Source organism: Equus quagga, chromosome 7 (genome assembly GCF_021613505.1).
Source record: "Equus quagga isolate Etosha38 chromosome 7, UCLA_HA_Equagga_1.0, whole genome shotgun sequence".
In the NCBI taxonomy this organism is placed as follows: Eukaryota; Metazoa; Chordata; class Mammalia; order Perissodactyla; family Equidae; genus Equus; species Equus quagga.
This window is the reverse complement of record NC_060273.1, coordinates 76351844-76367164: the sequence shown is the minus strand read 5'-3', so window position 1 is coordinate 76367164 and position 15321 is coordinate 76351844. Positions and strand designations below refer to the sequence as shown.

Sequence of the window (15321 nt, the reverse complement as noted above, 5' to 3'; positions counted from 1 at the left end):
CTTCCTCAAAAAAAAAGGTGGTTCTTACTGTGCATCGATATTAAAAAAAATTGAATATTTATCTAGGGGAAGAAGTTTTCAGGCAAAAGGAACACCAAGTACAAAGGTTGAGTGGAAAGAGTTTGGAGTGTTAGAGGACAGGAAGGAAGCAGAGTGGCTGGAGCACAGTGAGGGTGGGACGGGTGGGCGGGTTGCAGAGGGTCTTGAGACCATCTTAGCAGGGGAAGGCGTTGAAGGGGCTGTGAGAACATCTGATTTAGAAGTTAAGAAAGGTATTCTGGCTGCTGGGTGGAGACTGGATTGGGAGGTGGAGAGGGGAGAGAATGAAAGCAGGGAGACCATTTAGCAAAGGGGTGTAGCTGCCCAGAGATGGTGTGGCTGGCTTGAGGTAGGAGCGGGGATTGAAGCCCATCTGCTCTGATGTTCCTGGTGATAACAACCACTGTGCACAGAACACTTCCTGGTTTTCAAATTGTTCACATCTTTAGCTTGTTTTCTCTTTGAAACAGCCCCACTCAGAGCAAGGGCAGATATTATCAGCTCCATCCTCCAGGTGTGGGAAGACACCCGGAGAGGATAAGTGACTCGAACAGGTCCCACCAGCTAGGAAATGATAGAACTGCAGCTCCATCCCAGGTGTTGCTGTCCTAGCTCTCTGACTGGTGATGGGCTCTGCTGTTTTTCTCAGAGGACTTTCCTTCTGGCTCCTTCCTCCCTACCTAACAGCAGGAGGCCCTTTGCAGATTTTCAGAATGACCCTTTTTTCAGCTGCAGTCTCAGTTGGCAAGCTCAAGCAGGGAGGATGTATGAGGTGTGTGTGGGTGGTCAGGGGAAGTCGATACATCCCTCGGTGTAAGTGGGTTTGATTTGCACTACAAGGAAATTAAAGGCCACAGGAATATATCGGACTTAGCTGGCAGGAGCCCAGGTGGAAGATGTGTCAGCCCCGTTGTTTAAACAGCCACTCCTGGGGGGTCAGCGGGTGGTGGCGGGGTGCAGCACTTTCTGAAACCATAGAGATCTGTCAGTGCTGAGATATCAACTTCCCCTGCTTGGAGGTTTAGAAAACGCCCCCGAGCTTAGGCCTTCATTTTGGTTTTGTTCAACAGTTACTCAGCAGACTGCCTCTGTGTATTAATATGTAAGCTGCCCTAGGAGGAAGTGGTAGCGGGAGACTTGAATGAATGCTTTTGGGCTCTTTTATAGCACTCTGTGCTTTACCAGAGTCTGTAATTTCTGTTTATTTACATGATTATTTGATGAACATCTCTTTCCTTCACTATGCTGTGAGCTCCATGAGGGAAGTTTCTTTTTGCTCAGGATAGGTGAATGAATGGATGGTTTGCCAAGTCCTTCAGATGTCAGGGTTACAATACCGTATTTGGTATAATGAAAGTATGGTTCTCTTGCAAGTTTCTTCTGTAGGAATCTTGACAAAGGAAGAAATGTTCCTTTGGGGGCTTTGTTTGTGTTAGTAAAGTATGTTATAGAATGGTTTCTGACTCCCTCATTTCTAAAGAAAACAATGTTTTGTTTCCTACTAGCAGGATATTAATTTTTATTTTTTAAAAAATTCACCTTTGGGGGCCGGTCCGGTGGTGCAGCGGTTAAGTGCGCATGTTCCGCTTTGGTGGCCCGGGATTCTCCAGTTCAGATCCTGGGTGCGCACATGGCACCGCTTGGCAAGCCGTGCTGTGGTGGGTGTCCCACATATAAAGTAGAGGAAGATGGGCACGGATGTTAGCTCAGGGCCAGCCTTCCTTAGCAGAAAGAGGAGGATTGGCAGCAGTTAGCTCAGGGCTAATCTTCCTCAAAATAAATAAATAAATAAATAAAAATTTACCTTTATTTCTTTTTTTATCCTTGAAATGTGCTTTCAGTATAATTATCTGCTTTGAAAGAATGAGTTGATGTAGCTGCTCTGTGGACAGAGTAAGAACTTAATAGTGATAGTTGAGGTACTTCCCAGCATGGCATCTTGTTACTCCATACATACTCATTTTCTCCCTTGGGGTCTAGATCCCAGCTCAATGGCTTTGTTGTATTCAGGTGTGGGCTTTCCCAGGCCACACACCTGCACAGAGGGAGAAACATAATTACTCTGCTTGGAGTAAAGTGACTGTTTATCCTTGTCACAAACAAAGTATGTGGGACTTGTGTCCTTTTCTGAGGTCCCCTGCCTTCTAGCAGTTTGTTTTGCTTGTTAGGAAGGCGGGACCGGGATAGCCCTGCAGGTTGTCTTTTTCTCTTTAAAAATCTGTCTTCCGTGGAACCCAGGTCTGCTCCAGGGTTGGGGGTGGCGTTACGGCCTAGAGGTTTAAGGACGATCAGGGGTTTTGGAAGCAGATTGAGCAGGAGAGAAACCCCAGCTCTGCCCTGCACCAGCTGTGTCAGGTTGCTTAATGTTAGCAGACTTCATTCCTCCTGTAAATTAGATAATATCTTCTTTTTAGGAACTTAATGAGGGTTAGATAACTAAAATTAATGAGGTTTGAAATAAGGTAACAGGTACAGCTATGGGCGTGGTGCCTGGCACAGTCAGTGCTCTGCTAACCATTATCATTATTCTTATCTCTGTTTCATGTTATTCGATTTATTTTTTAAGACCATCTCCAGAGATATTTCTGACCTGCTTGCTGAATGCTCTCTTTGGGAGTGACTTGATTTTTCTCTTAAATTCCGTCTTGTTTGTAGGCAGACAGCCAAGTGGACCTGGTTCGGCAGCATTTCTATGAAGTATCCCTGGAGTATGTCTTCAAGGTGCAGGAAGTCCAAGAGAGGAAGATGTTTGAGTTTGTGGAACCTGTAAGTAGATTAATGATGTACCCATACTTCATCCCCACCCCTCGTTCCAACTACCTGGATTACAAAATGCTCCAAGTTACTGATGAAGAGGTTGACCAGCCCTGATACTGTGCCTTCTTGCTAAGTAACAGTGCTTTGTCAATCTTGCTGTCCTGGATTCTTCCCAGTAGCCAGTCCTGTACAACCACAGCGAGGGAGATAGCACTGTCAGCAGTAGTTGCTTCCTCTAGCCACCCTGTGTTGTCCTGTTTGGTTTCCAGGTAGAAGTAGTGGAAGGAGGGGAGAGGAGGAGTTTTCATCAATCAACGGTGATCACAATAGTGATTACACTTTAACTCCCCAGCCCCACCCTGCAAATAATCCAGATGTAGTAATAACCTAAGGAAATAGGGAAATAGACTTGATAACTTTTCCCTTTTTGCTGTTGGAATTCAAAGCCCCTCCTTACCCATTCATGTGTTAAAAGATTCTATATAAAGCGATTTCTCACTGTAGCTTTGTTCTAACCAAGCAGCGTGGAGATTCTGCCGAGTGCACCATGGTGGGGTTTGGACTTGGGCAGAGTGTCCCAGTGGACGTGAAAGGTTTAGTGTGGGAACAAGTCTGGCTGTGGTTTCGGCCACCCCAGCGTGTTGTGGTTTCGTGCAGACGTGGTGCTGCTCCACCTGCTGTGGCGCTGGTGTTCAGAATCCACAGCAGGAAGACTTCACAGGAACACTAAAGAGCATATTGGCTTCAACTTAAAACTATTGCAGACCTTTTCAGCCAAAATGCAGCCTCTGATTTAGACCCAAGCCTGGGGTCTCTATACAAATAAGATTCTTAACTACCTAGATTTAAGAAAGCATGGCTTTTTAAAGCAAATAAGAATAAAACTATAAGAAACTGAAAGAAAATGATCACTCTTTTTAGTAAAGAGTGTTCTGTGCCCCATTGCTAACTTATAAACTTTTGGGATGCTTTTTAAGGCATGTAGATTAGCTAGTAGTTTCATCAAGCCTCGAGGTGGCTGTGGAGTCTGATGCCTACGACTTTTACTATATTGGAACTATGATCTCGGGATTCTCTCCCAACTACCTCATCTGGCAAATTCTGTAAAGTCTTTAGTTAATTCATTCTTCTTATCTGAATGTTGAAAACTATAGAGCCAGCTTCCTATGTAGCAGTGGACTCTGCCGTGGTCTCAGGTCAAAATCCCTGTCTGTCTGCAGGGTCTGTGAGGCACAGAGCTCTTTGAGAGCCGGCGTTTCAGTCAAAGGGTTACTGAAGATTCATCTCCTGTGGTCAGGGCAGGAATTGAAACGCTGCCACATAGAATTAGCCTTTGGCATTTTTATCTGCTTTTACTAGAATTTCTAGAGGGGAAAAAACAGTGTGATTCTAATAATCTTTATGTGCACATTGATTGATATTATTCTACAGTTGCCTGATTTTGATCAGTTGCATCCTGCATTTTTAGGTGAGATTTTTAGTTGTCTATTTTCATCTCTCAGTATGTGTTCCTAGTGAGTGCCAGGTATTGTATCTGTTAGCTTTTGCTACATAACTAACCACAAAACCCCATACAACAGCAGACATTTATTTCTCACATATCTGCGGGGTTCAGCCAATCTGGCTAAGCTCAGCTGGATCACTGCTGATCTGGGTGGGCTCTCTTCCTCCTCCTCCTTTTCTTCCTTTTTTTATTTTTAAGGAAATCTACAAGGATTGATCTTTCTATTTCCTGGCATTCTGCTGTAGTGTACAGTGTCTTGGGTGTCTTGGGAGGCAGTATAGCATCACTGTTAAGGACTCTAGAGCTAGGCTGCCTAGATTTAAATCCCAGTTCAGCCGTTGTGCATTCTTGGGAAAGTTAATTGATTTCTCTGAGTCTCAGTTTCCTCATCTGCCAAGTGGGTATAATAATACCACCTACCTTATAAAGATGTTATGAGAATTAGCTGAGTTTATCCGTATAAGATGCTTAGAACAGAGCTAACCTACTTAGCATTCAATTATTATGTAATTGCTAACTAGTGCCGAGTTAACAATTATTGTTTATTCTGAAGTAGAGGCATAATATGTCAGCTTTGACTACCCAGGGTCTCCTCAAATGAGCAAATGAGTCAAGTGCCAATATTAACAGGGCCTACCTGTTTTAATATAAAAAGTCTTAGTAAATCTAAAAGCATTTATCTACTGAATACCTCAGAAAATGCTGAAGACCCAGCTGCTGTGTGTGAGTTTCTCACAACCTCACTGGGGAAGCAGTAATCTGTATTTTAGTAAGCTCTCCAGGTGATTCTGCCACACATTAAAGTTTAATGTTAAAGTTAAAGAGCCAGTGGCTTAGATTGTTCAAAAGAAGCACATGAAATAGCAATTGATAATCTTAACAGAAACTGTGTCATGTACTGTGCTAATACCTGCTTTACCTACATTATGTCATTCAATCTTGTAACATCTCTGGGAGTAGATATGTCTTTAGCTCTGTTTTTTTTTTGCTGGATTAATATTACCCAGATATTAATCTATTGCCAATCTTCCTCTTTCTCTTTTCACCTCCACAGCCCCAGTACATAGTTGTATATTCTAGTTGTAAGTCCTTCTAGTTCTTCTGTGTGAACTGCCACCAGAGCATGGCAACTGATAGATGACTGGTTTGGTTCCACACCTGGGAATCGAACATGGGCCACCGAAGTGGGGCGAGCTGAACTTTAACCAATAGGCCATCAGGGCTGGCCCCTATCTCTATTTTTAGATGAAGAAATGGAAGCGCATTTATTTACTTCTCCAAGGTCACATGTAGTAAATAGCAGAACTGGAATGGTCTGGCTCTTTATCCGTATGAAACAGCATTTGATTGCTTACAGGTGGAAAGGAAACCAGCAAGAAATCTATGGAATTAAATTGCTGGGGTACCTGGGATGGAGTATTCATATTTTGAGTTGGCTGCAGTCAAGGGAATCTTCCAGCTATTCAGGGAACTTCCGTGCACATTGACTATGTTCATTTGTTTCTTAGAAAGTAACTTCAAGTACCGGGATGTTATTGACCTTCAGAAAAAGAAACAAAATTTTAGTGTTCCAAGGAAGAAAAATCAGACTACTGGGATCTAAGCCATGTATTTTTTTTTGTGTGCCCTGGAAACCTTTATTTTGTTGTTGAAGTACTAAATGTTCTGGCGATTTGGATTGCAGGTAATGACATACTGGCCTCACGAAGGCAAAGCACGTTCTGTTTGTTCTCTGAGTTTTCATAATTGAAGGTTACCCAGTGCTACGGAGAGCTCATTCTCCACATTCATCAGGTTCCGCATCCTCTGAGTTTCACTTCCTGGATGTTTCTTGCTGCTGTGCCTTCCTGTCCTTTCTCACTCCTTCTGCCCCTTTGCAGATCTTCCTTCTTTTCCCTCTGGTCTGTTATGTCCTGTCATGGGCCTCCCGCTTCTCCAGTCTGGCCTGGACCCTGTCACCACAGTACATCTTCTCACGTATCAGTTTGATTATATCCCTCTTGCTGAGCAGCTCCTGCTGGCACTCCTGTGCTAATAAGCCCATTACATAGATGATCCCCATCTTTACCACAACCCAGTGGCATAGTGGGTAGCATTATTATCCTCCTGTAAATGATGAGTCAGAGGGAGTTTCATGGCTCAACCAGCCCGGCTTTTCATCAGTCTACTTCTGTCCTTTTTGTGGTGTGCATGAATGATTCTTGGTAGCTACATTTGTTTCCTAGGGTTGCTGTAACAAAGGACGACAACCTAGGTGTCTTAGAACAACAGAAATTTATTGCCTCATACCTCCAGGGGCAAAAAGTCCGAGATCAAGGTGTCAGCAGGGCCATGCCCGCTCTGAAGCCTGTAGGCGAATGATCCTTCCTTTCTCCTCTGGCTTCTGGTGGTTTGCTGGAAGTATTTGGCATTCTGCTTTATTGACGCGTCACTCCTGTCCCTTGTCTTCACATGGCTGTCTTCCGTCTGTGTGTTTCTCTGTGTCCAAATTTCCTCTTTTTACAAGGACACCAGTCATTTTAAAATAGGGCCTAATGTCTTCATTTTAACTTAATTACCTCCGTAAAGACTCTATTTCCAAAAATAAATCACATCCTGAGGTACTGGAGATGAAGACTTCAGCTCATCTTTTGGGCGGGGACACAAATTCCTCCCTTAGTAGTAGCTCTCTCCTGTGGATGAAAACAACCTAAATTTATCAGATAGTCCAGGATGATGTGGCCAACACTAAATGAAGCAGTTACCTTTTTGCTTATTTTTTTAAAAAATAAATTATATCTATGTTGTCAGCTATGAAATAGGGATAGATTTTTCTTACGGTTAGTCTCTGAGGAATACAAGGATGGAGAGAAGGCAAAGAGAGGTAGGGAAGGTCTCTCTTTGGTCTTTCCTTTGTCGTGCTCTGATTTTGTGTCCTGACTGTTTAGGGAGGAGCCTGGGTGGATGTGCTGACTTCTCTTATTTGATATCTGAGGTGAGGCTGCAGTGAGCTCTGTGTGTTGAGTGTTGAGTGGAAGCGTTTCTCTGAGGCAGACAGATCCTTCCTTCTCTGGAGTCCTTCTGTGGGCCCCACCTAGCCCCTTAGTACTGGACTTTCATTTCCGCCTGGGTAATAGGTTCAAAGGTTCATCCAGTTTGTGGGAAGGGGATGTTAAGGAGCTGGGGGAGGGAAGAAAAGATGCTACAAGGGGAGAAGGAAGGGGAGTGGGCCAAAGATAACAATATCTCAGGAATCATTTCCTGTAGAAAAAAGGACAATCAGCCATGCTACCAAAGGAAGTGAAACCAAAATAAATATTAGCAACTCTCTGCCTTTGGAGCACTTTGTGTGTGTGTGTGCCCAGGGGATGTCTTAGCTGTGTGAGAATATTTAATTACCCTGGGCAAGAGAGGCCCTGTTGACTTCTTAAAGTCAGCGTTAATAGGGAAATGACCCTAGAGTTAGCTGCTGCTCTTCATTATTCTCCAGTGGAGGATGGCTCACTGCCTTGGAAAAGTGACAGTTCATAGCGTTCAAGGACAGCAGGAAGGGAAGAGATAAGAAAGAAGAATTTTCATTGTGAATACTAGCACTAGATTTGGCATAAGAACCCCTTCTTCTTTATTGCTAGAGCCATCTAGAAGGAAAATTATGGACCTTCCTCTCAAGGTATTTTATATAGACTACGTCCAAAGCCTTTGGTCATCTTTGAAGAAAAGAGTTCATTATTAGTCTTTGGTGACTGTGTGGCTTACCACTCATTCGTTGATTTGTTAGGGATCTGTATTTGGTGCCACTAGATGTTTTTATAGCCAGAGGACCCAGAAATGCCTGCTCCCTGACCTCCCACGAAGATCTAAGGGGATAGATGCTCTGGGGCTAATGGCAGTGGGAAAGATACTGTAATGTTATAGGCTGGGTTTTGCTGTAGAGCTCTTTTGATGACCTGGGAGGGGCGTGTGGCTTTGTTGGAAGACAGGTCTCTCCTCTGACCTCAGACAAAGTAGCATATACCTTGGTGCTTGCCATTCCTGCCATGAGCAAAGTGTGAGAGGACAGGGGTGGGATGAGTTCCCTTAACCATCATTGTTAGGGCTGCCTCTCAGGAAAGGAGAGTTAGGTGAAAAAAAGTGAGATTATGTTTAACAAGCAAAGGCATGTTCATTTAGGGACTGGAAATTAAGAACAACAATGTAAGTTAAGCAACTGTGTCATGGTGTAATGTGTTAGAGGCGGGTCGGGGGGTGGTCAGCGTGGACCACTCAGAAAGGGGAATCAGCACTGAGAGGTTCAAGTTAGAACGCAGACAGTCCCCGAATGCAATAGAGCTGAGCTTGTGATAGAGCGAGGTTCTGGTCCTTCTGAGCCTCGTTCAGGCTTTGATTATAATCCTTTCTTCAGGTTGGGATTTGGAGCTGAGGAGAGAGCTGTAGAACGAGGGAAGGGGCCAGGAAAGCATAACAATAGGGAGGTTTGCATGTAGCTCTGCAAGGAAAGACTGCAGGAGCATTTATTCAGCCTGGAGAAGTGAAAGCTGGCAGGGGCTGGGGCGGAACATCAATAGTTTGTAAGGCGTGTTGTGTGCCTTGTGGTGAACAGATGTTTTCCCTCTTCACTGAAGAGAAGACTAAACAAGGAATGGGCTTATTACCTTTTAGCCCGAGGGGATTTAAATGAGCATTTAGGGAGACCATGGTAACTGAAAACATGGGGACATGGGAATATTTTAATAAAGGAATCCATAGTGTTTACTTTGAGATAGTTTAGGGAAAGCACAGAAACACTTGAGCTCAAGTCTGCTCTGGATGAGTTACTTTGATTTGATTTTGCCGGTTAGACTGCAGACTCAGGACACACCTGCTTCCTTGCCTCCCTTCTTGTTGGTTTTCAGTATAACCACCCCCTTCTGCATTATAACCTGATATTACAAATTTACTAGAAAGAGACTGAGTTGGAGCCCTGATCTTCAGTTTCTGATGAAATGATTTTCTTAGGAGGTGGTGAGGCTCACAGGGTAAAAGCTTGGGTGCTGGTGCCAAGGAGACCTGGTTTCAAAGCCTGGCTGCTGCTTGCTGTGTGTTTTGGGGCAAGTTACTCAACCTCTCTGAATGTGCCTCCTCGTTATTAAAATGGAGATAACAGTCACAGTTACTTCATAGGTGGTTGTGTCTATTCAGTGAGACAGGGCATATAAAGTTACAGTGCCTGGCATGTAAGTAGTGCTCAGTAAAGATAGCCATTATTGTTACTTTGTTCTAGACTTTCAAACCAGGGTTGGGAACTCAGCTGCAGCTACATACTACCTCTGTAACATGCTTATGTGAACTCTGCCTTCTTCCTTCATTGCAGCTACTGGCATTCTTGCAAGGACTCTTCACTTTCTATCACCACGGTTATGAACTGGCCAAGGATTTTGGCGACTTCAAGACACAGCTGACCATTAGCATACAGAACGTGAGTGGGCAAAGGGGCAGGCTTCCTTTTCCTGGTTAAGGAAAGGAAAAAACAAAGTGTGGGTCTGGTTGCATAGAAATCACCTATCTGCACTGGAATGCAGATGAGGAGGATGGTCTTGCTTGAGTTCAAAGGGTACTGGGGGGGCCAGGCATTTCTAGGGTGCTTGGTGGTCCCAGGTTAGGGCATCGTCCTCTTATCCATTATTTCAAAGCACTATTTATGTTCTTGGAAGTGTTGCTGATGATTATGTTTAAATCTGTAGCCCGAGAGTCAGGATTTTCTTTGGCAGTAGAGGGCCCAGCCCAGCCCAGCCCAGCCTCCCTTCTGTGCATCGAGCTGCCTGGCCACACGAGACTTTGGAGAGTGTGTTTAGGGGCTGGGGGATGGGAACACATGCTGGCCTCCGGCTCAAAGGATGTGCTCTTGTTCACCTCTTAGTAAGGCTGACAGGAAATCCAAGTCAGTGTGGTTTAGTCCCCATCTCCTTTCTCAAATTTTAGGCGGCAGGACCGTTTGGTGCTCAGAATCCTGCTTATGGCTCTTTGATTTGCAGTTACTGGGGCTTTAGCCCCGTTTTTTAGTGTGCGACAGGGTCGTGTGAGTCTGCATGTTGTCTTTGTCCCTAGACCGTCCTTTGTAGAGAATAAACCCAATTGCGTCCTTGTGGGTTGTATTTTGTGGCTTTTCGAAGCCTGGGGCTTGCCCCGACTTGATTCTCTGAGTTGTCTTTGAGAACAGGAAGTTGCAGAGTCTCAGAGAAGGTTTCACGAAGCGTGGCTTCCCTTAGGCCGGCTTCCTCAGAGGCCAGACTCTGCAGTGGAGATTTACATGTAGCAGGTTTACAGGAAGCAGTGTCAGCAAACACACCTGTGAGGCTGAGGGCAGCAGGCCCTGCAGGAGGAGATGTTGAGCTGTGATGCAGTTGCAACAGAGGCCTCAGTCAAATGCCGTGGGCACCCTGGAGCTGGGATGGTCCTTCAGAGTGGCCGAAGAGAAGCAAGGGGGCCAGGCTTTTGACCCCTTCTCCTTTTGCCCCTAGCCTCAACTAGTCATTGGGTGCAGGCTGCCCTGGAGTAACCAGGGCAAGTAGTAACCTTGAGTGAAGCAGCTCCCTTTTGAGGGGGTACTCATCTGTGAGCCATCAGCAAGCAACATTCCCTGTAGCTGGAGAAAGGAGTACCTCGGTCCTGAAGGGGAGCTGGGCGGGTACCCTCTCATGGACCATCTGAATCAGAATCACCTGGGATGCTTATTTAAAATGCATGTTTCTGGGTCCTGAGATACTAAATTAATCTTCAGGGATAAGACCTGGGCATTTACATTTTCTCCAAGTTCCTCAGGTGATTTTGATGTCCCTACAGTTTGAGAGGCATTGTGGTATAGGGCTTTAAGGCCAAAGTATATTTTTTGAAAGTGAATATTTAACTAATTCCTAGATGGCTGAATGTTCCTGTTCTTGTTTTAGATCTAAGGATTCAATTGGTTGATGTTCTGAACTGTTACGAGATGGGAATAGCCTTTTGTTTCTTTGATCTAAATAAAATTCCTTTCATCCTAGACACGAAATCGCTTTGAAGGCACCAGGTCAGAAGTGGAATCACTGATGAAAAAGATGAAGGAGAATCCCCTCGAGCATAAGACCATCAGTCCCTACACCATGGAAGGGTACCTCTACGTTCAGGAGAAACGTGAGTGCCCCGACGACTACCAGCTTGGGGTGCACTCATGCCTTCTGCTCAGAAGGTGGGGGGTGTATCCAGTAGTGCCTGGCCTAGAGGAGTGTTCTATAAATATAGGTTTGGATGAATGAGAGTTATTTTATAGTTCAGTTTGCTAGGGGAAGGCTGATGTCCACAGGTCTTGTCTACCTCCAAGTGATGTATTCTGTTTTCTTTGTACCTGGGACTTCCCTGAAACCTGGAATTCACTGAGGCTCTGGGGTGGTTCTTCTCTCCCTGGTGTCACTCTACTCTTGAGGTGCCTGTTCCCTTCATTTAGCTCAATATACCATAGCCTGGGCAGAGAGGCCTTGGCAAGGTCTGGCATGCTACACCTTATTGTCTATAAGCCATCATATCCTTTGATGGATTTAATATTTAGTGATTTTGTTTTCATTTGAGACTTGTTTCATCAAGGCCCACACAATCATGACTTAGACCTTCCCCTCTTCTCTTCAACTCCTGTCATTCCAACACTTAAATTTTATGAAAAGTGGAAACAAAAGCTTGCTCTGAGAGCTGGGAAGAAGATCCATTGCCCTGCCGATAGGATGTCAAGGGAAGAAATGCCAGGTGCTGACATTTCCATGATGACTCACCGACTCGAGCATTAGGCCTGGGGAAGCCTTTGTGACGGGGCCATGCTATGGGCTAGCACTTCCAGACTTAGTTCATGTGTGCAGTGCGAGGGAGAAAGGAAAGTGAATTGTGAATTGTTCTTTAATGGATAGTTCTTCTAGTCTCCCACCCCTGCTTTCTTGGCTGGGCACATTATTCTTCTCGGATTTTTGCTGGTTTTGTGCTCTTTCTTGTCCTTCTGTTGAATTAGGGTTAGGCAAATGTCTTTGCTCCTGGAAGCTTTCTGATGGAAAACAACTAGACCAGTTGGTTTCAGAGATTATTCTGTTTAATGATGACTCAGAAATTTGCTTGGGTTTAAAATTCTTCCCTGGTGACAGTGGGGGCAGTAGTGGGGTTGAGGGTTAGAGTGTCGGTTGTGATGAGGGTTTTATGTCTCTTATTTTTACAGGGATGAGCTTGTTGAGATTTGTAAGAAATGGAAGCTACTTTAGTTGTGTGTTTCATACACACCTAAATATAAGGTGATGCCTTCTTTGCCCAGTAAGAAGATTGACCCCGAAAAGTTGAAGGTCAACTTGAAAATATAAATTTTTAGGACTGCGAAAATATAGTTCAGTGTTCACTTGTAATACTTAATTTATTCATATTGCTCACTTACGTATATAAAATCAGTATTGCTCTTTGCACTTTCCTGTTACATTATACAGTGTTCAAATATGTCATATACTTTTTCAACATTAAAGTCTTGATTATCATCAGAGCCACATTTTGATTCTCTAACACAGCATGTCATTGACATACAGCCTTTTTTCTATTTGAAAGTTTATGTAATGTTATTTTGAAATAATTTCAAACTTACAGAAAGTTTCAAGAATAGTGTAAAGGACAATCATATGACCTTTACCCAGATTCACGAGTTTTTACCATTTTTCCACAATCGTATCATTCTTTCTCTCTGTAAGGGTGTGTGTGTGCACATCACAGTCACAGATACACCTTTTAATTTTCTGAACCATTTGAGAGCAAGTTGTGTACACCATGCTCCTTTACTTCAGTGTATTTTCTAAAACTAAGGATGTTCTTTTATGTAACCACAGTACAGTTACCACATCCAGGACTCTAATGTTGATGAGATAGCTAATCTAAATGATAGTCCATATTCCATTTTTGTCAGTTGTCCCAATAATGCTCCCATAAAGCATTTTGTTTTCTGCCAGTATAGAATTTCCTACTGCATTTTGTAATCATGACTTTAGTCTTCTTTAATCTGGAACAGTTCCTCAGCTTTACTTTGTCTTTCATGACGTTGACATTTTTGAAGGATATAGGCCAGTTCTTTTAGAGAATTTTCTTCAGTGTGGTTTTGTCTAGTGTTTCTTCATGAATAGATTCAGGTTATGCATCCCTGATCTAATCCTACGTAAGTAACTGTATTCTTCCTGGGTATCACATCTCGAGACCAAGGATGGCCATCTGCCCCTCCATGGTGATGTTAATTTTGATCACCCAGTCAAGATGTTGTCTTGTTTTTCCACTGTGCTGTCATTATTTTTCCTTATAACTAATTAGCAATCTGTGGGGAGACACCTTAAGACCATATCCTTCTCATCAAATTTTGCCTCCCATAGAGTTAGCATCCATTGACAATCCTGGTCTGAACCATCTTTACTGTGATGGTTGCAAAATGGTGATTCTCAGCTCTGCCACTCCCTCCACATTTAGTAGTTGCCATTCAGTGTACTGTAAGGAAGTGACTTCCTTTCCTTCCTTCTACCTTCTGTCCTTCCTGCCTGCCTTCCTTCTTTCATCTCTCCATCCGTCCATCCATCCATCCATCTGTCTTTCTATTGTCAGTATGGACTTATGGATTCCTATTTTATTTATTAAGCTAAATCCATTACTATCCTTATTTTGGTGCTAGAATTGTCTAAGATACAGTATTTTTCAAATCTTTGTGGTGTGCTATCACTGGAATTTTTTCTCGAAGCCATGAAAATACATTAGAATGGTTGATATTTTCATTTTTCCTTGATGCTCCAATGTAGACACTTACTGTATTGCTTTTTAAGTTTACTAAGTGACATCCAACACTTGCAGTGGGCATTCATACCCTGAAAAATAGTTATTGAATGTCTGCTAAACCTCTTTTCACATTGTTACTTTTTTTTTTTTTAACCATTTCTGCTGTGTGATCTCTGTAAGCGTCTATGACTAGTATTGATTGAGGTCCTTGCAGGCTAATAATGCCTTTTTCTTCTAATAGTACTTTGTCGTTCAAAATAATTGGCCAAGCACCAGGTGAAATCAGAGACTTTGTCAGAATATGACTGTAGGGCATCTCTCTCTTTCCCGAGGGACAATTTTGAGGGCAAACTCCTTAGATTACATTTGGGCATTTACAGTCACTTCCATTCTGCATCTCTGATGTCTCTGAGTTTTCCTGTCTGCTTTTCACATCTTCTTGAGTTCTGCTAAAGTGAAAATTAGGAGTTTGGAAGTAGGTCAGAACCCCTATATGCCTGCACACAGAGTGGCAGCACAGCTGTGTGGGAAGCATGAAGTTGTCATACCAGATGGGAGCAGTGACAGCACTTTGAGGAGCATTTCTGTGTTCTTTCCTCAGTCATCTTACTCCTGTCAGGGGAGTGAAAGAAGACTTCACGTGGAGAGTGATGATGGGAAAGTGAATTAATTTCCCCAGGGAACCTCTACTTCCCTTATATTTTAAGACCCATTGGATGCAGCATTTAGTGGGAAACAGTCTTCTTTGGTCCCTGGGGAAAGCCCTGGGTTGGTTCCATTTCCAGGCTGTGGGATCAGATTTCTGCCCATTCTAGTCTAGCTGATGTGGAGAATATATTGCCCCAGAAACAGTTTAAGGGAAGGCTGAGTGTTGTGTGTTGTGTGTTTCTCCGGCATGCAGTGGACATGTAGACATGTTTTATGGAAACATTACCTTGCAGGTCACTTTGGAACCTCTTGGGTGAAGCACTACTGTACGTATCAACGAGATTCCAAACAAATCACCATGGTACCATTTGACCAAAAGTCAGGAGGAAAGGGGGTGAGTTCATTTTTTAAATTTCATGCTTGATTTGCTTGGCTAACATATGATGATTATAATGCACGTATAAAGTAACACCTCCAATGTTTCACTGTAATTTTGTTCATTTTCATACAGTAGTTCAGGAGGCACAGTATCCTAAAAAGTAACATAAGGTAATTATTCTTAGCTCTAAGTTATATTAGGAATTGCAATTAAGGATTCTTGTATTTCACATATA

At 43.5% G+C, this 15321-nt stretch overlaps 1 protein-coding gene across 5 annotated transcripts in view; it reads left to right on the top strand.

Moving 5' to 3' along the window:
* The window catches only part of ARHGAP26 (Rho GTPase activating protein 26), a 415746-nt gene that overhangs the window by 113020 nt on the left and 287405 nt on the right, over positions 1–15321 (top strand). For all 5 annotated transcript variants that reach the window (XM_046667198.1, XM_046667197.1, XM_046667196.1 and 2 more), the window contains exons 6-9: positions 2695–2805; positions 9630–9734; positions 11296–11425; positions 15001–15101. In XM_046667198.1, coding sequence (XP_046523154.1) covers positions 2695–2805; positions 9630–9734; positions 11296–11425; positions 15001–15101 — 447 coding nt within the window. The remainder of the gene's footprint in view (positions 1–2694; positions 2806–9629; positions 9735–11295; positions 11426–15000; positions 15102–15321) is intronic.